The sequence below is a fragment of the Laccaria bicolor genome, genomic scaffold, assembly GCF_000143565.1.
Source record: "Laccaria bicolor S238N-H82 LACBIscaffold_31 genomic scaffold, whole genome shotgun sequence".
NCBI lineage: Eukaryota > Fungi > Basidiomycota > Agaricomycetes > Agaricales > Hydnangiaceae > Laccaria > Laccaria bicolor.
This window is the reverse complement of record NW_001889902.1, coordinates 120,185-142,616: the sequence shown is the minus strand read 5'-3', so window position 1 is coordinate 142,616 and position 22,432 is coordinate 120,185. Positions and strand designations below refer to the sequence as shown.

Here is a 22,432-nt window from a genome sequence, read left to right as displayed (position 1 = left end):
CATCTAACAGACTCCCCCTTGTCCTTGCCTTGTCTGGAAGGAATATTGCGAAGGCAACTTGTCTCACCCGGAAGCTATGAAAATTTTATCTGAGAGTGACGATGATTTTGATCAGGGATAGAATGTAACTGACTTTTCAGATTGCGCCAATGCATTTTAATTTTTTTGAGCTGAAAACCAAAGCATCGGTTTTGGGTTCAGAGTTGTCACTTGTTTTATTTTGAGGACCTAAACAAACTGTGCAAATCAAAATCTTGAAAGCACCATAATCCATTGCGGAGTCTTACAGCTACGTATAGCCAAAGCCGCAAGCTCGCTGGGCGCAACACGCGCGAATAATGTTTCCCATCAGGCAGCCTGCCAGAATTTACACCTGCCTCTTCAAAGTTTTGCTGCCAGGTGCATCTACTTCATCCATGGCACGCCTAGTACCTTTGATGCCACCTCAACGGATTCCTGGGCGCAATCGTCTACTTTTATTGCGCCAACTTCGCCAACTTGTTGCATCTGGACCCCCAACTTCCTTCCTCACCTCTACAATTTGCAATGAAATATATCAATGGGCCTAAGCTAAGAGTGGCCGCGAATGCCGACCTCGTCGTCTGCCTCTGCCTTGCTTACCCAGCTGGGTGGGGGCAAATCTGGTATTAGTGGCTTCAGCACTGGTTCCATTGCGGGCCGCATGGAGGAGCAGTTGCCACTCGGACCTATTGTCCGTTCATAGCACGGGACGCTCAAGACTCGGCACTGGCACTGGCGTTTCGTCTTCTACTTGCTCGGCGGCCGATTTTAGATCCAAAGGGCATTGCTCCTCCGCCGCCTCTCCTCCAGTTCATCGTTGGCTAATTTGAGCTGCGTTGATTGGAAACCCTATACAAAGGGCCTACTTGCATCATTATTAGGAAGCATTTTGATTCGACTACGGGTCGGCCAGGAAATTAGTGGATGGCAGCCTGAGAGAGAGGGTGCACTCATCTTGTGTTAACTTTCTTGGCGCAAATTCATTTGCTTGCGAAGCCAAGATGTGCCAGCAACGAACAGAACTATTTAACATCCGAGTCAAACAGGATCGAACCAGCACTTTGTATCCATATGCCCTTCTCTTGATCTGAGGCCTGCCGCCACAAGGCTTTTGGCACTAATTGCAGTGATGCTGCCGCCGCCAAGTAGGAGTACCTCAAGTTTCATATTCACCGCGCCGCAGCCTTTTTAATTCGCTTGAAACTGGCCAGAGACCCTGCGCTGCGGTTTGGGATCTTTCCACCCCGCCACGCTCCAATCCTGATAACTTTGGCAAGTTCTTCGTCCACAACGGAAGGACGCGAAGCCACTACGACTCGCGTGAGTCACCGATACTCATTCGGAACCCATTTTGCATCTGACTCGGAGCCTGGCGCCGAGCCATTTGCTTCCCTTAGACGCCCGATCTTACTTGAACTCTGCCACTTGCGGAAGCCCTTTTCAAGGAAACTATGGTGTTTCTGCAGCTTTACAGCGACAAGACTACTAGCTTTCTGAATGCAGCGGCGGGGAGAAGTCTCTACCTTGACTCGTCCAATTTGTGCAGAAATCATCCTGTGGGTAAATTTGTGCTTTCTTATGCCATCGATGCTAACTTCAGGCCCAGGAAAGAATCAAAAATGGTTTATCAGACGCAGCAATAGTCCAGTACATTCCCCAAGAAGCAACTATGATTGATCCCTTGAAAAGTGACCATGGGGGCACTAAAGAAGGAGGGCTAAGCGCAGGGTTATTTGTTATCCACCCCACCACTCTAGCTGCTGACAACGAATTCTCTAGAAACACTTTCGGCTCGATAATAATGCCACACCTGATAACACTCTCCGGCGACCTTCCAATGTCCGACGGCACTGCAAAAGTTGCTGAAATAGAGGAAATGTTACCAAGAACTGGCAATAATACTCGTCGTTGTCGTTATTGTTAATTTTGCAGTTCCCTGCCGACTTTCATCACTCTCACGCACCGCCCACCTACTCGCGCTCATCTGCAACATCCAATGGTTTTTCATATGCTGCCAACCGCCGCAAAATATGCTCATGATACTCAGTGTTCGCTTTTTTCTGCCCACCTGAGCGTTTCGCTTTTTACTCCCCTAGACTGCATATTTCCGCAATTTCGTGCTGTAACCCATATATAAGTAGTAGTAAATCCTCGTTCAACACTCACCAGCCTCTCATTACTTTTCGAGAATAATGTTGTTGAAGTACTAGGGACAAGTTGGGATCAGATATGACAAGTTGAAACAGTGACACAATTGCTGCGTCTGACTCAAGTCTGACTTGAGTTTTATGACAGCTGCGCATCCGTGAACAACTTTTCAAGTGGAGTCCCGTGATCATTCAACCCACGCGGCGTTCCTTCCTCCTCGGAAGAAGTTGTACTACTTCTTCAAGCTACTCCATACTTTCTCGAATAGAGATGGATACACCTGCAAATACTTACAGATGTGGACGGTCCTTCTATCAGACTAATAACTTCAACAACCATTTGCGTTCCTACGAGGTCGTTAAGAGCCGGGTGTCGAGAGGTCTTACAAAGGCCAAAGAGCTTTGGGAAGCCCGGAAGAAGCAGCGTAACCAGAAGGCAGCTGCCGAAGACCGGGTAAGTTTGTCGGTATCTATGATTTCGTCAATAACATCTAGTTCAGGATTGGGCCCCCCTGCATGACGGCCTTCAAACATCCTTGGGTATGGCGGAATCGAGCAGGAACTCAGCCTTGCACGTCGTAGGCCACGACGCCGCAGTATCTGAGGCTGAGGGTGTTGCGTCAAGTTCTGACCTGCCTATTGCGCTGAGAAAGGGTATACGCAAAGATATCCCCCAGCCAGCACGCTATCGCGATATCTTGCCTTGCCCACCCCCTCCCTGCCGCCCCAAGACCTTAGAAAACCCCTGGACCACAGTCTTCTGTTGGGGGCAAGAGCCAGACAAAGCGTCGCTTCTGAATCGCCAGAAACTCTTTTGGCCTTATACGTGAGTATTTTGGGGAAGAGTTTCTGGAGCATGATCCAGAAGAACATCTTCAATTTGGAGATCGTTGTACTCGCATCTCCAAATCATCGCTGCCGCCCCACGTTTCCCCGGCAGCGCCTGCACAGTTCTTTCCGTATCCAAACCGGAGTTCCTTTCTTCTTGGTGACTGGTATTGGAACGATGGAACGCAGAAAACTCAGACCGGTTTCCAAAACCTTGTCCGTATTATCGCAGACCCTGAGTTCGTTCCGGCTGATGTACTTCGCAACAAATGGGATCGCATCAATGCGGTACTTGGGGGGAATCAAACTGATGACGATGGAGACTAGGCGGATGCTGCCGATGAAGGGTGGACTGTGTTGCAGATCAAGATCACTGTGCCATTTCACGCGGGGTCAACGCACCCCGGTCCAAAAGTGTACGAAGGTGTTCACTTATATCACCGCTCGCTCGTTATGGTGATGAAGGAGAGAGTTTCTGACCCCCATTACTTCTGCCACTTCCATGTTGAGCCGTACAGGCTCCTGTGGCAGCAGCTAGCGGGTGCGTATAATGGTTTTGTCCAAGAGCGGTGACAATACAGATGGAGCTGATGACGCTCATGATTCTCCTTTCATATACGCAAGAATTCTAGGAATCGTGAATGCTATCCAAATTGGTACGGCGACGCCAGACTACGCTCCGCAAAGGTTCGACTTCTTGTGGGTCAGATGGTTCAGCAAAGTCACAGCTGGAAGCTGGAAAAAGCACAGACTTGAATGCATCTCGTTTCCACCGATGGCGAATGACTGTTCATTTGGGTTCCTAGATCCTAACGACGTTGTTCGGGCGTGCCACATCGTTCCAGCATTTTCTTCTGGGGCACGGCATCCCGGCAGCCAGGGTCTCTCGCTTTGTGCCCGCGATTCTGCTGACTTTTGTCAATATTACGTCGGCCGGTAAGTCATTCATGGTATGCCGTGGTCGAGTAATGGGGGTAACTTCATCTTTGCCAGTTTTGTAGACCGAGATATGCTCATGCGCTACCACGTTGGCCTAGGAATCGGTCATGTCGGCGTCGGCAATATCCTCCATTCACATGTCGCCGGGAACAATGATGCCGCCGAACTTAGCTCTGGTGACTTGCAAGGTAATATCATGGACATTGACCCCCAACATCAAGAGATTGTGTTTCGCCGTTCAAAGTCGCGCGACAATCTTTCAGGTCAAGAGCTTTTTGACCAGCCACTTCATGATCATAACGAGTCTTCAACTGAAGACGACGATGATCTTGATGAGTCTGGATCAGAGGATCATGATGACACGCCTCAAGCTGAGGACTCAGACCCTGGTTCAGAATCTCTAGGCTCTGAATCAGAGTATGATGACTAGGATACGATATTTTTTTACCCTGGCCCTGTACAGTTTACCAAGCCTGATCCATAGCAGTTTACGTCATAGTAGATCTTTATACAGCTGCCTCGACCTTCAAGTCGCACTACCGTGATAGATCAGCATACAGCGTCTGCTGCTTCGAGTTTTACTACGGCATGAGTGCCCCCCCCCGGTTCTATTCAAAGTTCAACGTTCAAACCCAATCAATGATCCAACACCATAACGAAAGATAACATCTAACTGACCGACCTACAGCCATCCACTTAGCAAGTGCTGAGTACTTACTATCGGCCGTCCCGCTATTCCAGACTCGGATGAAGTTTGTGGGAAGCCATCACGCAGTTGTTAGTAAACTTCAGCTTCAAGTTCTTACGGTACCGTGGCCTTGTCATGGTCCCGCGATAGCATTTCAAATTGGCAGCCTCGACTATCCCTAAAACGGAGATCAACTTCAAGTTGTGACTCACTACCAACACCTTCCTTTGACAAACCATGATTCACGCGGCAGAGCCTATGCCCCTCTCGGGTCCAAGATACATCATGATGATGTTTTGTGACAGACCGTTTGTCATTGGATGCGTCAATAGGACTTGCGCTGACTCGGAGCTCCTCTACTTATGCCTCAACTAAGTCCATCTGCCAATCCTCCTCCACACTTCCCCATGCCATCAGCAAATCAACTCGATGCGCCACTCCCGAACTCCATGGCGAGTCGGCCCTCTGCCAGTGCCCTCGAGCTGGGTCCCTGAAAGAAGCCGTATATCGTTGCTTTACATTCGCATGTCTATTCACTAACCAATGGCTTTCCCAATTAGAAGTGTCACAGACCCTCTTGTCCACCATGGCCGTCACTTCGGTCGAACCGTCCACGCGTTCTGCAATATCCGCACGCTTATAAACAATGGGATCTTACGGCTGGGAGAGCTGGCAGATCAGCCAGATGAATCCTTCAGTGCTGAGTAATACTTCGTTACAATTTGTTTCCTAATTGCGGCTCTCACTGGCCATCAACCAGGGAGCGGCGAGAACACAAAATTTTTACTGCACTCTTGCAATCTGTTGCGGGTTTGGAGGAGCGCCTTTTGACTGGATCTGAAGAAGAAACTGGGTTTATTGCAGAACTTGTCAGTTTTTTTATATGGGACACTCATTGCAAAAGAGCTGAACTTTGATAAGCTTCGCAAAGGTGCCTCTGGTGCTCGGGGTGACGACACAAAGAGTTTAAAAGGAGCCATTCTCGACTGGATTACTCCAAAAGGTCAGGCCTTGAATCCGCCCCTCGCTCGAAATGTGAAAGTGGATCGCGGATTCCACCATGAGCGCACCGGGGCTCTTCTTTGTCCCACAGATCTCGATTGGTCCAATCCAGAGTCAGTAAGCTTTTTTGTGTACAATTATTTAAAGGCAACGCTGTCCTAGAACCAAAGAACAATTGAAAAGCGGCGAACTCCTTGTTAGCGGCGATCGATGGCCCGTCTTTCTGTACGCTGGTTGCAGCTTTGATTCTGAAGAACCATGGAACGGCCTACTTCGCAACCCTCTATTGATTTGCGTGAGTTAAAAAGTGATGCTTTCCGACTGAATCTCATCTTTGATCAGGCCTTCAAGCATGTATTTACATCTCCTAGCTCGGTCGATAAGGAACCGAAAGCTACCAGATCGGGAAATGCTCGAATTCATGGTATGAGGAGTGTTACCGCCGGATCCATTGCATACATCGCGACTCAGGTCAGTGTTGGATTATTGCATTGACCTGCAGATTTTTTGTGGAATATTAAGATGACCGTAATGCCAGGTTCGCTTTGCATTATGTTCCTCGCCAGTCTTCTCCAGAACGGACATGGTAACCGATTCAGAGAGATTTTTTTCCTCCATTCTTGAACTCCTAGAGGATCCTCGCGAGGCTCGTGAGGTGCACGATTTGTATGTTTGGTGGAATCGGTAAGCACCCCAAAACGTTGTATCAGGCCAAGCTCTGAAAAACATCATTGGAATGTAGCCAAGTATTTCCATCTCACTCATCAGCCCAGCACATCATTAGCCAAGGCAGTGCTTTAGCCAAGATTCGGGAGAAGCGCCGCCGCACTTTGATTACCCTTGTCGACACATGACTAGTTCAACTCCAGATGATCTTTGCACCAATTATAAAGTCATGTACAGTGAGATGGAAAAGATCCCATTGATGTAGTGAGGGAACATGTCTTGGGCCTAAGCAATTCGTTACGTCATGGACCTGTAAAAATATTGCAGCAGTTATCTAACTTCGCAATAAATGATCTAGTTATCATCCCATTGCGGGGGATCACCCTTCACTGCAATATTTTTCATTGGAGCCTGATATTATTCTGCTGGGGGATTTATCATGGCAGACATGAGTTTTTGTTTCTCAAAAACAATTACAGAAGATTGGCATACCTTGCCGGAATTATGACAGTCATCTAAGTCCACAATATTCCATACCATTGGGGAGACTGCCAACAATACAATTTTTGTATTTGATTGGGATCCTGGTCTCGCCATCTTTGGTGAAAATTTGTCATCGTGAATAAGAAAGATGAAGAAGACTTTTGTAAAGCAAGGTTGCGGAAATTTAGCATGCCCCGCCAACACTATGGAAGTAATCTAAGTTCGCAATAACAAACCCCATTGGGGAAGTGGGCATCAATGCCATGTGTTTCAATTTGTTTTATTTGTAGTCTGCCATTATTCTGTTGATGGAAAAACCGCCATTGTGGATGTGAAAGATGTGAAATGGCCTTTCTTGAGTAAGATTATGGAGGATTGAAATATACCACCAGTGTTATAATAGTTATATTAGATTCCACCCCGTGTCGGGGTTCACCGCCAATGTTCTTCGTTACAAACCTTTGTATTGAAAGCTTGATATTACACTGTTGGCGAAACATTGTCCTTGTGAATGTTGAAGATGTGAAATGACCTTCCTCGGGCAATATTATATTTGTAGTTATTAAAGTTTCCATCGTAATATTTATTATTCACTCTTGGGTCATCATAGACATTGAAAATGTGACACAGCATTATAGAAGATTAACATGCACCATGAGTCTTGGAGTAGTTTGTCTGAGTTCCCAGGGATGGGTCTCGTTGGGGGGATCACCATTAATGACCTCCATTGTAATACTTCTTATTGTAAATACGATATTATGCTTCTGGTAGAAATTGTCATTGTGAAAATAGAAGATGCAAGATGACCTTTGTTCAGAAAACATCTTGTAATTGACCTTTTTACAATATCTGTCCCCTTATATAAGAGTATTTCTATTGGTGTGTAGTTCTGATTCCTTTTGGCCAAAATATATTTCTTTTAAAGGTAGATCTACCTTTTCCATAACAGACTCGGTTGCGAAGGCTGCACATTCAATGTAAAGTCTGAGACAGAAAGTCGGTGATTATTTATTTGATGAAGAATTGCCCTGAATAGCTGGAATTATGGTGTATGACATTTAGCTGCAGATATTGCAGTCGTTGTCTGAGCTCTGCATACTTTTGCAGAGTGTGAAGGCTGCCATCCAAGCCCTCCTCTATAAAGTCTTACACACAAAGCTGGTGATTACTTTTCTGGTGGAGAATTGTCGTGAAGAACCAGTAATATACCGCTCGACAGCCCTTCCGCAAACTTCCATATATTGAGCTTTCAACAATAACTATCCTCCTATATATTTCTATTCAATGATGACTATCATTCTTGGACTTTTTGGGCCGAATGCATACTTTACAAAAGTAGATACGGCTCTATCATAACAAAGTCAATTCCCTGATGTAAGGCTGCCCAAATATTATTAAATATAGTATACAGATCACAGATATCCACGGATTTCCATATATATCCACGGGTCTGATCCGTGGATAACGGGTATCAACGGCCACGGATAATACCCGGTTATTGCCGATCCATGACAGTCCCTAACATATATACATTGATGATACAGATGTAATAGTTCAGATGAGTTGGACAGAGTCGATCGAATGTATTTTCAATTCCTTCTAAGGGTGAAGCTAGGCCCATTTCCCAAGGAGCGCCATGATAGCGCAGCCGGCCAACATCGAGCCTAAGGCGTACACAAGTTTTCCATTGGAAGCGTCCATCATTTCTCGGTTAAAGAGGAATTCATGTGCAAGCAACTATGAAATAAAATTATCAGCTACAGCCGAACTTGTTTAGTGAAAAAGAAATATACAAACCTCCACCAGCCCAGTGTACAGAAGGATGCCAGAACTCAGCGCGTCAAGGACGCCGCTGACTATCGAAGCCGTTGCGCTTCCGGGGTTATATGAACCTTTTATCCCGAGTCCGATAGCGATCCCAATGGGAGTTGTGACCCCGTACAAGATGGCGCCAAGGAGTGGAACCCAGTTAAATCGAGACGGGAGCTGCAGGTTAGCCAACCGTGATCCGATTCCCAATCCTTCAAACATTTCTGCGAGTTCAAGTTAATAAACCGAACGCAGAGGTCGTGTCGGGAACTGCTCACGGTGGAAGATGACGACGACGAATAGCACTTTGAATGCCTGGTCAACCGCTAGAGTTAGACCAATCAAGACGCTAAACGCAAATTAGGAAAAAAAAAATGGACGCGAGGAAAATAAAGTGTACCTGTGAAGAAGAACACCGAATTCAAGAATTGCCACTCCGATAATTTGCGTTGCCGCCGAGTCATCAAAAGAGTGCCCATGATGGTGGCCCTGGGACTCTTTATCAATCTCCAAACTGTCCTCTTTCTGCAGCGCTTGAGGTTGCTCTTCCTTAAATTCCGGCCCGTGGGCAGCATGAGATCCAGTGTGGTGGCCATGCGCGTCTTTTGGATGGTGTTAGAAGAGATCAAAATCCGCCAACCCGAAGAAACCAACCGTGTGATTTTCCGATTTTCTTGAGCTTCGATGTTCCCCACCTAAAGGCGATGAGCTCGACGATAAATATCGAGAATACGCTCAGGAGGCACAGGGCCAAGGCGTAAGGCTGGTAATGCGTCAATAAACGGTTAGAACCCGCGTGCTAGGTGAAACTTACATATTCAGACCAGCCGGGAGCCAGACAGGGAGAACCAAGCTCGTCTAATGCTGGTGAGAGAAGATGGATGAATGCCGTAGCGATCTATAATAAATATATCAGATGATTTGTACGAACTTTATGAGAGTCAATACTCACGATAACCCCAGATCCGAAGTATTTTGCGAAGCTGCGTGTGTGTGTGAGAAAGGAGACTGGCGATGATGAAGCGTTGGAAAGCTCACTCGAAGACGGCTTTGGGGACGTGCAGCCATGATGACCGCTTAGCGAGGACAGGGAAGAGAGCACCGGAACAAGAGCCGATGAGGACGATGAAAATGGACGCGATGCGTAGATGATTGAACTGATCGCGGGCGTCGACGGTACTACAATCGGATGACATTTTTGGGGGTGGGTGAGGAGGCCGATGAGTGGGAAGAGAGGAATAAAAGGAGAGGGGGGCTCAAGGGAAAGTACTTATGGCAGGGAGGCAGTCAGACGACGCCCCGGAAATGGAAGACAGGCCAGGTCCTCAAACAGTTTGACGTTTTTCCAAATGGGACAAAATGTGAGTACCTTCGCAGTAGCTGAGCTCAAGCGAGTGTCATCAGAGGATATTTGCTTACTCACGGTTAGTAGTTATCCTGCCACAAGACAATTGGAAATTCCCAAACACACTCCTTCGACTGTCACTGTAGAACGATACTCGTCAGTGGAGACTACTATGCTATATCAGTACTTCGGCAGACCCTCTCAGTCGGCGGTCACAAATGTCACATTTTTTGGCGGATGAACGTGACAGATCGTGACTGGCCAAAAAACAGAACTTCGCCAATTCTTCGTTTTTTTAGACGAAAAAAAGCGGAGATAGGTTGGATTATACGCAGGAGGCCCTGTCTCAAATTTTGTGGCAAGAAATTTTGTGGAAAGTTCGAGATCAGGAAAGTGCCGACTGAGAGGGTCTGCCGAAGTACTGATAGGGCATAGTATCGCACCAGAAAAACTTAATTGCCTTGATGCCTTGACGACACTACAGTGTAACGCCTTGAGGTTTGGAGTCTTGACAAGCCAGGCCCTTCCACGCTGGGAAACCCGGAAATAACTTTATCTGACTTCATCCGTTTCCAGGTGTGTGTCGGTTTCGGCCGTTTCTCCTACATCAGCAAAACCTGATTTTCCCACGTAGACAGGCATAGTGCTTCCGCTAATATCATAGTTTCCCATAGTTACACGCCAAGTTTGGCTAGATGCCCTAGCGCCCCACAGCGCTCCACAGCACTGTGTGGGTGTAAGCTTGTGCTATACAGCACTACAGAGACTTGTGCCGTTACTATAGGGTGCTATAGAGGGGCCTCCACTTTCTACCCAGCCCTTATAGGGAGTCAAACTACAAGTATACTAGATTTCAATAGAAAACACATTCCCTATTGTATATGAATAATTTATGACCAAAATACGCCTGGAATAAGAAGAAAGTACAACACTGTCCAGAGATTGATTGACCTACAAAGATTGCAACAAGAAAGAATATGAAGTATCTTTTGCAAAACATATTCGTCTTTTGTGATTTTTTTTTGCATTGGAAAGTGGTGTTCAAGCCAATTCCAACGCATCTATTTACGTAGTATTTAGTTCAAAACTCAAATGGCTTTGGACCAATTACTGGTGAGGAATCTGCCTAAAAATGGTAAATGTTATCGGAGGTCGCCTTAAACGTCGAAATATTAGGGGCTCTCAGACCCGTTTTAAAGCTCTAATTTGTGCGTTTCTGACAAGCCCAAAATCGCATGAAACGGAGCAGAACTCATGATGATAATATATATTTCAGATGTCTAATACAGGCCAAATAGTTTATGCTACAATTTGTGAGGTACTCCAAATTTTTCTACGCCGTAAATTGGATTGCATTCGCGTGAATAAAGCGATTAAAATAAGCCTACATAGAGGCCAAACGGTGTGATACTCGTGAAGTTATAGCTATGAGCTACCTAGAAAGTGTAAGTGTGAATTGATGGAAGTCGGTACGGTTGCGGGAAGTCACATGCCACGCTCAACTCACATTTTCGAACTTAGACAACTTCAATTGTTACTACTACTACCAAAAAACAGGAAATTTCGGGAAATCATGGAAATAGCCAGGAAATTTCTGGTAACAACTGCAAATTTCATGGAAGGCTCGGAAATTGTTCAATAATTTTCCAATATGAACTTTATATTTGCTTGATTACATGGTGCCATCTACAATTGTGTATGCCCACCTCGAATGTCATGCTTTCTGTGAAAGACAGTGACAGGCGACAAACAACTTCAAGTCGCGAGACAATTCGTTTTAAGTCCGTTGAAACTCCGACATCATGTGATTATGTTGAACTTCTGAATTTCCCAACACGGAAATTCATTGTTCTTCCTTCCCACCACAATGTTCAACTTGTCCTCGACAAACGGTGTCCTCCCTCGTCAAGTTACAGCATCCTCCCTCCCTCGTTGACGAACCGCATCCCTCGACGAACGGTGTCCTCCCTCGTCCATGAACGGTGTCCTCCCTCCCTTGAAGAACAGCATCCTCCCTCTCTTGAAGAACGGCTTCCTCCCCCCCTTGAAGAATGGCTCCCTGCCTCCCTTGAAGAACAGCTGGCTCCTGTGAAGAATGGCTTCCTCCCTTAAAGAAAAGATCCCTCCCTCATCGACGAACGGCTCCCTCGTCGACAAACGACTCCTCCCTCAACGAATGGCTCCCTCTCAGCAAACAGCTCCCTCCCTTGACGAAAGGCTCCCTCTTGACAAACAGCCCCCCTCCCTCGACAAACGGCTCCCCTGATGAACAGTGTCCTCCCTTGACAAACTGCTCCCTCACTCGTCGACGAATGGCATCCTCCATCCCTTCTTGACTGACGGCGTTTCTCCCTCGATGAATGGTGTCCTCCCTCCCTCGTTGACAAACGGTCTCCTCCCTCTCTCGTTGATAAATGGTGTTCCCCCTGCCTTGAAGAACGGCGTCTTCCCTCGCTTGTCGACAAACACATCTTCCCTCTGTTGTCGACGAATGGTGTCCTCCCTACCTCATTGATGAACGGCTCCCTCCCTTGAAGAACGGCGTCCTCCCTCCCTTGTCGACGAATGGTGTCCTCCCTCCTTTGAGTCCTCCCTCCTTTGAAGAACGGCTCCATCCCTTGACGAACAACCGTCCTCCCTTCCTTGTTGGCGAATGGCATCCTCCCTCTGTTGATGAAAGATGGACGGTCTCTTATTCCATAAATTTGATATAGTGCAGTCATTACTATGTAGAATATTAGGATATCTTGTATAATGTAGTAGTGCAGACAATAAACTTATTTTTTCGTAACACAAGTTCTGTGTAAAAATCATGCAATATGGTATTAAAATGAGCAGAATGTATGCCCCCCCTCTAGGAATCTGCAGACCCCAGGGGTTGCTACTGAGGACTGCAGATCTGCTCCGTAATTCTAGGGAGCACTATGAAGTGGCTATGTGTTTCTATGAATGGCTGCAGATCTGCTCTGAGATTCTAGGGAGTGCTGTGTAGTGGCTGTGCGTTTCTATGTAGAGCTGCATAGAACGCGCAGGTGACTGTAAAGGTGATACCCCTTTCTATGGTGCTATGGCACTACACAGCCCTGCCACGTGCTGCCTAGCTCACCCAGGTTTTGCTGATGTAACCCCAAGTTTTCAGGACGACTGTGAGGGTACCCGGTAGACAGATTCACCCCTCACACGTGAATGCCATATCGAGGCCAGAGGTCCCGAGTGAACAGGCGTGTGCAGTTTTTGTTGGTTTTCATCGAAACGTTGTGGACGCGTTCCTTGCCCATCCGGATTCCGGATGCCAAGGAAGTGACGTATGTAGTCGACTGGGGTTAACAGAAACTTGCCCTTCACCTGACTTGCTTTATGTATAGTCTCTGAATCAGAATCAGCACTTGAGTACTATGACAAGATGGGTGTTGTTGATGAGCAGAGCCTAACCATTTGATGTGGAATATATGTATGGCCAACGTCGATGCATATCGCGTTTTCATCGTCATAGCCCTTAAATCCGGGGAGCGTAGTTCCTCCGATTGCAGTTTCTTGGGTTTAGTAGTTCCGCTGATTCGACGTAACGGACGTTGAGGGAAGAGAGTGGTCATTAAACTGACCAAACTGGGCCGGCCGAGTCTCCGGCGTTACCGACGTTGACTGATCCTTGCCAGTTCACTGCCGACTGCTTCAAGCTCGACACCTACTCCACGGCGCCCTCGACCTCTCTCTAGCTTGAGCTATAAGTATGGGCCAAGTACGGGCTCCTCAAGTCCCAATTATCAGCACTCAACAGAGTCTCGAGTTGATGATGCTACCTTGAGGCAACCTTGAGCTTCAATCGCGTCATTTCGAAGAGTCTGGGAGAGCTTTAGCCTTTCACCCGGTGTTCTACTATCATGATTTATATAGCGCCTACCAAGGCCGCAGTATGGACGACAATCTCCTCGCGCAAACTCTGAGGATGTCGTCGCTGACAATTCCTCATTACACGCACGCACCAGTAACCAAGGCCAACTGTAAGTTCTCTGAAGCTTCATTTGAATGACCAATGGCTGATGCGTATTTCTTATCTGTACAGTGGAGTATGCGGACCTTGCTATCATTGACTTATCCAAAGCAGGGACCTTGGAAGGGCGTTTGGAATTGGCGAAGGACGTTCGTGAGGCGCTGAGGAACCAAGGATTCTTCTACGTCGTCAACCATGGCTACACGTCTGCACAGGTACTGTAGCACCACCACAAAGATGTCGGATATGCACTTATGAGTTCTCAGATGGCCAGGATATTTGACATTGCTGATATCCCTTTCGCTCATGTTAGTGAAGACGAGAAGAAGACCTATGCTGCGAAGATGAAGGAGACAGGCTCGTTTCAGGGGTACAAGCCTCGCCAATATTGGGTGGGTCTCTTCTCTGTTTTTGACTTCTAGATAGGGGCTGATAGACTTCGTTGCTTCAGCACATAGATAACGGAGTTCGGGACCAATTGGAGCATTACAACAGTAAGACCACCTAACTAGGGAACGGACGAAGCTTTGACTGATGATGTGTTCTAGTCAACCGAGACGTCACGAAACGTCGACATCCTGAACCACTCCGGCCTTTCTTGCCAGAGATCGGCGCTTTTGCTCGACACAATCATGACGATGTATTGCATCCCATCCTCAGGTACTTTTCCTTTTTTGTTGCATTCACGGATTTGGCTTACTGTTCCCGAGGTTATTATCACTTAGCCTTGAGCTGCCGGAGGAGACATTGGCGAAGTTGCACGAGTTTTCGGCGGTTGGAGAGACATATGGTGAGTTTTCGTCGAGGCCTTCAAAATGCACCTTCTTCAACACGGAAAATTAAGTTCGGTTCATGAAATAGTGAGTTCCCCCCTCACAGAACGGAACTTTACTCAAGCAATTTGTAGTTATCCACGAAATGAGGAAGAAGAGGCCAAGACGAAGGGTGTTTGGCTGAAAGGCCATACAGGTATGGAGTTCCAGTCTGAGCTTGACAGTCTCGCTGATGGGGGTGTTAAGACTTCGGGACACTCAGTATCCTCTACAGTCAACCTGTCGCCGAGCTTCAAATCCTAACCAAGGATGGGACTTGGAAGTGGATCAAGCACTTCGATAATGCACTGGTACACTTGTTTCATTTTCTCCAGGGTATCTTTCTCAATCAGGCTCTTTCTCATAGGTGATCAACGCAGGAGACGCAATGGAGTTTCTCTCAGGAGGGTTTTATCCCGCAACAATCCACAGGTTCGTTCATCACACCCTTCTTTCGAACGTTCATCATCCTCCACCAGAGTCGTCCAACCACCCACAGATCAACAGAAGTATACCCGTCTGGGGGTGTTTTACTTCTGCACGACAAACGACGATGTGAAATTGGTACCGCTTGCCGACAGTCCTGTGCTGAAACGGTTTGGGATCACACGAAGGTTTGAAGACGGTGATGAGCCCACTATGGGGGCCTGGAGGCGAGCGAGGACTGTTGCTTATGGTCAGTCGGATCTGAAGCCTGCAGATGATAAGGGGGTTGAGGAAGAGATTATCAATGGCGTTCCGGTCAAGCATTACAATTGAAGGGACTGATTAAAACCAATGTGTACCGAGTATTACGATAATGTCATTGTATGTCTGGAGTCTCCTGACAACACTGCCACCATGGTCACCTCGGTCACCTTTTTCCACACACACTACCACGTTCATGCTCTTCCCCTCCACACCATGAGCAACGACGACCCGCTTGAACGTGTCGATAAGGGCAAAGCTAGAGCTCAAGATCCCACAGAACGAACTCCTCTTATTGGTGGGACGTCGCAGCCACCTCTGGTGCTCGACTCGGACGATGGGGAACATCATACAACAATAAACCGCCGACTACGCGCAAGACTGACCACCGTCTTTCTCGTCACATTCTCTTTTTGTATAATTGCTTTGATTTTTTTTGCTCTGCTTGCTTGGACTTATGCTGCTCGCGCGTCGAGACTGACTCCGGAGGACATCATCAAGAATGATCTGGTGTACCAAGGACCAAGCCGCGTGGATGTTTTAAACATCAGCTTGGATGGGGGTGTGTGGGTTAGGGTGGAGGGTAAGTTGGGGGTAGATGCTGGGGCTGCTATTGGGGTCAACTCGGACGCGGAGGATGGGATATTGACGGACATTTGGAAGATGTTTGGGAGACATGGGGTTCGGGCTTTGGGTAAAGTGTCGGTGAATATGAGTACAGTGACGATAACGCCGCAGTACGATACCTCTATCGTGCTGTTGACTGTTCAAATACCGCCTTTGGAGGTGCCACTTACTGTCGACCCGCCCCGAGACTTTTCGTGGTTGACGACCGTTTCTACTCCCGTCTACCTGCAGCCTACTACCAACACCACTTTGCTTCTGGGGTTCCTGAAAGATTCATGGCAGCATGGGTCATTTAACGTTCGCGCGGACGTTGGAGACGCAACTGTTCGTGGAGGTGGCTTGCGTGAGGAGACGTGGAGAAGCAAATTCCACTCAAAACTTTCGAATATCCGGACCTTCATTCGCATGAAAAGTGTGTCCTTATCTTTTTACACTTCTCCTATCTGACAAGAGAACAGTGCCTAGAATCCCTGGCTTTCCACAACCAGGCAAAAGCACTCCCTTTCCCTCAGTCGAAGACCTCGTAACCCTCCAGCATCTCAGTGTATCCTCCTCGAACGACAGTCTGTCCCTCCATGCCAAAGCAACAATGGTAGATCCCGCTCCAGAGTGGTTCAATCTCACCTCACCCTCATTGCCATTTACCGTCTGCCTAGCCACCAAAGAACTGCCCCTCCCCATCGCCGCAGTGAACACACAGCCAATCACCCTAACCCACCCCAACATCACCCTCCTTATCGACGGCACAGTGCTCCCTCTATCACCGCCCTCCTTCCGCATTCTCTCCCAGTTCCTAACACGCTACCTCTCAGGCAAATCAAACGACATCATCATCTCTTCAAACGCCTTTCCCGGGTTGAATGTCCAGACCACTTTCCCAGGACCCAACCCCAAGCCGCACATCCTCCGCGATGTCACCATCCGCGACATGAAGATCAAACCCTCCGGCACGTCCTTCCTCGCAAGCGGGACTGTACAAGCAAGAGTCGTACTGCCCAAGGGCATCAACGTGGGCCTGGACGTCTATCGCGTCTTACCGGACGTACTGATCTTTGACGGGGAGGTCCCAGAAGGGGCTCTCGCGCTACCACCACCAGTTACGCCCCTACCGGACCCCCTCCCAGAACGTGCGTTTGGGCATCTGAGACCGGAGGACTGGTTACCCTCTATTAGCGTTCCTGATGTATCAGAGGACGGAGAAGGCGCGGCGTATGCTGTGTCTGCCAAGGTTGTTGACTTGCCTTTGGAGGTTCTTCCAGGGCGACAGAAAGAGTTTAATCACTTCGTTAGCAAGGTACCTTTCCTTTTTCTTTTCTCGTGCTTGATAAGGTGATATATCGTCGATCAAGGTCATATTCGGCACAGATGGGGCTGTCGCTGGTATCCAAGGATCGGCAGGTGTGACTGTTGCTGTTCACGGACTGCCTTTGGGTGGTGGGCCTGAGACCGCGACAGGGCAGATAGATTTGTTTGGGCTACCTTTTCAGGGTAGTGTGAGGGTTGGGAAGAAGGGTCTCTTTAAGGCGGGTTGGGAAGGAGTTTTAGAGCATCTAGGGATGTCACGATAGTTTGTGTATCTACTATGTTTGTTCAGGTGTTTGAAACTTTTTCACCGCTGCGCGATTTCTGCCTCACCACTTCATTGAATTCTTTAAATTTTTAACAAGCCAATAATCTTTTTTCTCTTCTATATAAATATCTACTTTTTTTTGGTATAAATGTGTTGTGTTCGCTGTCGGAGGCGTTCCGGTGCTCAGGGTTCAGATATATCAGGAGATTGAAACTCGTGTCACACTAGGTAACAACGAATTTGGCTGATGGATGATGTGCGAATGTCACGCAAATGTCACGTTTTTCGAGCTGTTTTGCGAGCAAAATTTGGTATTTTGCCCTTCCTCCCGAGAGCACTTCATCTCCCCCTCTAGAAATTTGTAGGTAGACTTTCAAATACAATTTAAATGTACTTGGAAAGTTTCAGAATAAACAGTCTAGCCGATCCAAAGGGATCTGAGAAAACATTCCAATACTTTTGTTTGGTTGGTGTAATGAAAAGCACAAAGTCATGCCTCCAGAGCACAAATCTTCGAATCTCCCTCTGAAAATTTGGAATAGTAAATCTCATGCATAAATACATCTTCCCTGAAATTTACAAGATCCTAAGGTAAGCGGAAGGCAAGATAATGTGCAGTTTCAAACTCCTGATGGGTTTCAAACACCTGAACAAACATAGTAGTGTAAGTCATAGCACTTTCGTGTGTATATTAATGTTGTATGTGTGTGGATGCAAGCCCATCCAGAGATGGATTTGTCTTTCACTATGTAGCATGGTCGACAAAGGGAAAATTGAAACGTTGACCGTCGAGTGACGTGGGAATGTCAACTTCGGCAAATTCATCGATCTCATCAACTTCAAACAATCCAGCGTATCGTCGTCAAAATACCCTCCGTGTTCGGTATTATTTCTCTTTTTATCAACCTGAACTCCTTTTCACTCTTGCTTAAGTAGTGACCGATTGCAAACTTCCTTCATTACAAAGCACTTCAAGAGGCAAACTTCACAATGGACAAGTCAAAACAAGTCTCGAAGCGACGAAGAGTACTTTATGAAGTTGGTGCGTAATTTTTTGTTGGGTATTCAGCAGGGTTCATGGTGGCCATGACCAGAGGTCATTACAAAGGCTCGAATTGTACATGATGATCAAGCAAAAGGGCGAGAAGATGGAAAGGGCATCGTGCGTCATGTATCCTCCATTTCCTTTCCTCGTGGAATTGAAGTATCTCTATCCTCACAGGAATACTTCGTGAAGGTATGTGATATATATTACCTGGGACATCCCACTTTGTCTTACAGACTTGCTATTCAGTGGGCTGGTTATGATAGCAGTGAAAACAGGTATTGACTCAAATTCTTCCACTGTTTACTGGGGTCTCCTATTCTGTCTGGACAGCTGGGAGCCAGAAAATGGTCTTGTGGGGTTTGAGCGCCTTGTTGCAGGTTTCTGGAAGCATCTCAGCATTCCCAATCCATATTGCTGTAAGGTGGGGACAGAGCTGAAGCCTGAAAGCACTACCTCCATGGATCAGTTGAGTGGAAGAGATCATCATAACCCATTACTCTAACTGTAGTACTTTGTTTTAGAAAAAGAGAAAGAGCTGTTTGCTCAATGTATGCAGGAAGAAAATGTTGAAAAAGAAACACCAGTGAAAAAGGTGATATCTCTCATGTCAATAGGTTAAATGTCCTCAAGGACAATTAATATTGAAAATTTGTTATAGAGGATGGAAATGATTAGACCAATTGTGATTTCAAGATCATCACCAAGTGTCCCATTGTCACAAACTCTGAAAAGAAAGGTAGGAAACTTACAGCACCAACTATGCATTGAAAATATCTATTAATTCACTTTGAAGGGAATATTTCAAGATGAGCCTGAGGGTGACATATCTCCACAATCAACTGTGGTTGTCAATAGAAGGAAAGATGCTGCAATAGTAAGTTAAATCTTTATCTTATCTCTTACACTGGAATTTACAAGGTGGAAAAAAAAACAGGATAAACAGGCCTTGACTACTGAAGCTGAAACTTCATTTGAGGGAGCTCTGGGCAAAGAGGTATGTGAAGTTTGGATTTTCTGCTTATCCAATCACTCAATTTAGTGGAAAAAGTTTGAAGTTATGCTTCAATTGCCCTCACCATCCTCCTCAAACTCTCTGTTTGGTGGTTCACCAGAAAGATTGTCACCAGAAGACCATGATCATATGGCCGTGGATGACCCACCACCACCAAATTCTCCAAAGGCTCCCTCTCTCCAGGCTATCATCACTGACAGACTTCCTGGACCTCCTGTTCAGAAAAAGCACCCTCTGACAATGTTTCTACCACCATCGAGGTTAAATGAACTACCAAGCCATCACTCCCATTCCACTCACATAGTCTCTGGCCTTTCAACAAAACAAATTCTTAGCCAGGGTGCTTTGGTACCCATCCTTGCAAGAAACATAGCTTCAAGCAGCTCCCAGAAGAGCTCATGGGCTGGTCCACTTGAAATGAGACATAATGCTGGGCCTACCCAATCTCGAACAATGCAGTTCATCTGCAATATTGCTCTTCTCAAAAAAACTACATCCAAATTCAAGAGGCTAGAAATGGCAAACATCCTATCAGAATCAAAGAAGGTTCAGTTTATGAGCTTTCATGATGTAGAAGATTTCTACATTTTCTCTCAAAGCTGTAAACTTCCTTGCCAGTTTGGCCAGTTTGGCCCTCATACTCCGAGAGATGCAGCCTTATTCTCTCTAGTTGTAAAGATGATGACAAAAGCAAGAAAGGTAAGTTCTATTGTAATTTCAGAAAGTTTGAATGATCATATCTCATTTCTATAAGGTTGCTTTGCTACCTCTCACATCTCATGGTCACCTGATTGGGCATATTGTTTTTATGCCTGAAGCTTTACAATCTAACCCTCACAATCTCCTTCAAGTTCCATCAAATGTCAATGGAGTTACTGGTGAACATTTGACTGCAGCCATTGTCCTATGGAGACTTCAACATCACACCCATTGTCTCAGCCCTTTCAAAGCATTCCCCCAAAGGCCTTTGACCCATGCAGATGCTCCTGACATCAAACAACAAGAAAACTTTCTCCAAGCCAGAAGAAAATTTGTCCTTGCCATCCAAATGCTGGGCTTCCCTCATAAACTTTATGAATTCTTTCATGATACAGTGAAAGATAGAACCTTTTCTATCTGGTGGAAGACACTTAATGACAGTGAGGCTAGTGCCCAGGAGACCTCAATGCTCAGGGACATCCTGGAAACCACATATGGAAGGCTGGTTGGTTATGAAAGAAATGCTCGAGTCATTTTTGTGCATGTTTCAAGCTTTGAAACTATTCATATGATTCCTGAGCTTGTGAACAGAAGGCGGGGCTATCCACACAGGGTACAGTTCTATACTTATGGAACTTCTGAAGCCATACCAAAAGTCTTCTGGGGGATTCGAGAACTTGATCCATGTGGTATGATGGGTTTTTATTTTACTCACTCTATCACTTAAATTTTCTTCCTCAGGAGGAGTTGTTACATTTACTCCCCATGCTTTCCTCAAAAATCCACTTCAAGTAATGGATGTTTTGAGAAAAATTCACAATCACCCATTGTGGGTTTCTTATATCCTTCCACAAGCTCTTGGCATGCTGGCAAAATTGTCTTGTATGGATGGAGATGGAGATCCCTTGATTTTGAAAAAATATGATCAGTAAGTTTGAGATCCTCATCTCCCAAAAAATAACTGAGCTGTTGACACCTAGGGGACATTTCCTCTACACCTGGGTTTTGAAGTTCATTGAGGAGGGAGTGACGGCTCTCTTGAACAGCCCCAAAAAAGTCAATGATGGTTGGATTCAGAATTTTTTCAAGCTACAACCACCCTCAGCTCGAGATGTCCTTGAAATTGCTATTGGGGGTCTGGAAGAAAAGTTCAAAAATGCACCAGTATTCCAGTGGAACGGGCTTATTGACAAAGCAATCGAGTCCGACCTCAAGGAAATGCAAAAACAGTTGGCTATTATGACAGAGTACAGGAGATATGTTATCATTACCAGTGATGAAGATCATAAGCTGCATCAACCTGAGATTGCCTCAGATGGGGTAAGTTGTACCACCCTTCCACAGTAATTAAATGACTGACAAACTTTGTTACATATCTAGCTGGAATGGATCAACATTTCAAAGTTCAAATTCAAGGACGACTTTTACTTGAAGTGACACCCATTTTGTTGAAAAGAGATTATTTTCACAAGCCATACACTTTAGAATATACATACAATAAAGCAAATTTTGACATTCTAACATCCATTCAAGACTGCCGTTGTCCAGCATTGAATCCTAGTTCCACAGGGTCTACTTTTTTATTCCCTATGCGGAAGAGTCAGAGGAAGCTTTCATGCCAGAGGTTTTTCAAGCTCACCACCAAGCCTGCTAGGCAAGGTTGAACCCGAATCGGTGAGTCAAGACATCGAATCACAAAGAGTTGTTCAACAGGCGCAGCAGGAGGGCAAAACAGGAGATTGAAGTGAGGTTAAAAGCAGCATTAAAGCGGAACACCCCAGGTGCTACCAAAAACAAACCTCTTCCAAGGTGTCTGGTCAGCGCAATGGTAAGAAGGTGACGGCAGGTCCTCTATGGAGGACAAGAGATCATGTGTGTCCCGGCCCAGTGGCTCACCCAGCATTAACAATGAGGTGAGTGTGGACAATGCTGCAGTGTTCAATACGGTGGATATTTTTGAACAGCGGGAGTCTATTTCCCTTCGAGGTCTGGTGACTGTTGCACTGTATGGCAGAAGTGGACTGGGAGTAAACCGGTTGATTCGTTGCAACAAGTTAC

At 46.4% G+C, this 22,432-nt stretch overlaps 7 protein-coding genes across 7 annotated transcripts; 6 read left to right on the top strand and 1 right to left on the bottom strand.

The window, feature by feature from the left end:
- Positions 1-2,439: 2,439 nt before the first annotated feature.
- Positions 2,440-4,365, top strand: LACBIDRAFT_331060 (uncharacterized protein; the record flags this gene model as incomplete). Its single annotated transcript, XM_001885444.1, has 6 exons — positions 2,440-2,622; positions 2,669-2,994; positions 3,143-3,284; positions 3,324-3,537; positions 3,629-3,932; positions 3,990-4,365. The coding sequence occupies 6 exons, from the start codon at positions 2,440-2,442 to the stop codon at positions 4,363-4,365; spliced, it is 1,545 nt and encodes a 514-aa protein (XP_001885479.1).
- Positions 4,366-5,166: 801 nt separating this feature from the next.
- On the top strand, positions 5,167-6,313 carry LACBIDRAFT_306557 (uncharacterized protein; the record flags this gene model as incomplete). The annotated part of the gene is made up of 6 exons (XM_001885443.1): positions 5,167-5,327; positions 5,384-5,492; positions 5,545-5,738; positions 5,788-5,920; positions 5,968-6,096; positions 6,164-6,313. The coding sequence occupies 6 exons, from the start codon at positions 5,167-5,169 to the stop codon at positions 6,311-6,313; spliced, it is 876 nt and encodes a 291-aa protein (XP_001885478.1).
- A 2,026-nt stretch (positions 6,314-8,339) lies between these two features.
- On the bottom strand, positions 8,340-9,797 carry ZIP-A (ZIP-like iron-zinc transporter). Its single transcript, XM_001885369.1, has 8 exons — positions 9,622-9,797; positions 9,536-9,566; positions 9,398-9,481; positions 9,238-9,346; positions 8,984-9,185; positions 8,862-8,932; positions 8,572-8,807; positions 8,340-8,511 (listed from the first exon to the last, which is right to left on the bottom strand). Exons 1-8 carry the CDS (start codon positions 9,777-9,779, stop codon positions 8,386-8,388), a joined length of 1,017 nt encoding a protein of 338 aa, XP_001885404.1. The 5' UTR covers positions 9,780-9,797; the 3' UTR covers positions 8,340-8,385.
- Positions 9,798-12,740: 2,943 nt separating this feature from the next.
- Positions 12,741-13,050, top strand: LACBIDRAFT_306555 (uncharacterized protein; the record flags this gene model as incomplete). The annotated part of the gene is made up of 1 exon (XM_001885442.1): positions 12,741-13,050. One exon carries the CDS (start codon positions 12,741-12,743, stop codon positions 12,918-12,920), a length of 180 nt encoding a protein of 59 aa, XP_001885477.1. The 3' UTR covers positions 12,921-13,050.
- A 791-nt stretch (positions 13,051-13,841) lies between these two features.
- Positions 13,842-15,490, top strand: LACBIDRAFT_306554 (uncharacterized protein; the record flags this gene model as incomplete). The annotated part of the gene is made up of 11 exons (XM_001885441.1): positions 13,842-13,929; positions 13,992-14,134; positions 14,186-14,311; positions 14,371-14,413; positions 14,468-14,579; positions 14,630-14,709; positions 14,764-14,779; positions 14,827-14,888; positions 14,939-15,042; positions 15,099-15,163; positions 15,211-15,490. 11 exons carry the CDS (start codon positions 13,842-13,844, stop codon positions 15,488-15,490), a joined length of 1,119 nt encoding a protein of 372 aa, XP_001885476.1.
- An 81-nt stretch (positions 15,491-15,571) lies between these two features.
- Positions 15,572-17,708, top strand: LACBIDRAFT_331056 (uncharacterized protein; the record flags this gene model as incomplete). The annotated part of the gene is made up of 4 exons (XM_001885440.1): positions 15,572-16,457; positions 16,504-17,339; positions 17,395-17,538; positions 17,640-17,708. The coding sequence occupies 4 exons, from the start codon at positions 15,572-15,574 to the stop codon at positions 17,706-17,708; spliced, it is 1,935 nt and encodes a 644-aa protein (XP_001885475.1).
- Positions 17,709-18,605: 897 nt separating this feature from the next.
- On the top strand, positions 18,606-21,811 carry LACBIDRAFT_331055 (uncharacterized protein; the record flags this gene model as incomplete). The annotated part of the gene is made up of 11 exons (XM_001885439.1): positions 18,606-18,657; positions 18,838-18,852; positions 18,897-19,084; positions 19,339-19,399; positions 19,470-19,537; positions 19,598-19,657; positions 19,703-20,374; positions 20,430-21,063; positions 21,116-21,302; positions 21,355-21,694; positions 21,755-21,811. 11 exons carry the CDS (start codon positions 18,606-18,608, stop codon positions 21,809-21,811), a joined length of 2,334 nt encoding a protein of 777 aa, XP_001885474.1.
- Between the last annotated feature and the right edge of the window lie 621 nt (positions 21,812-22,432).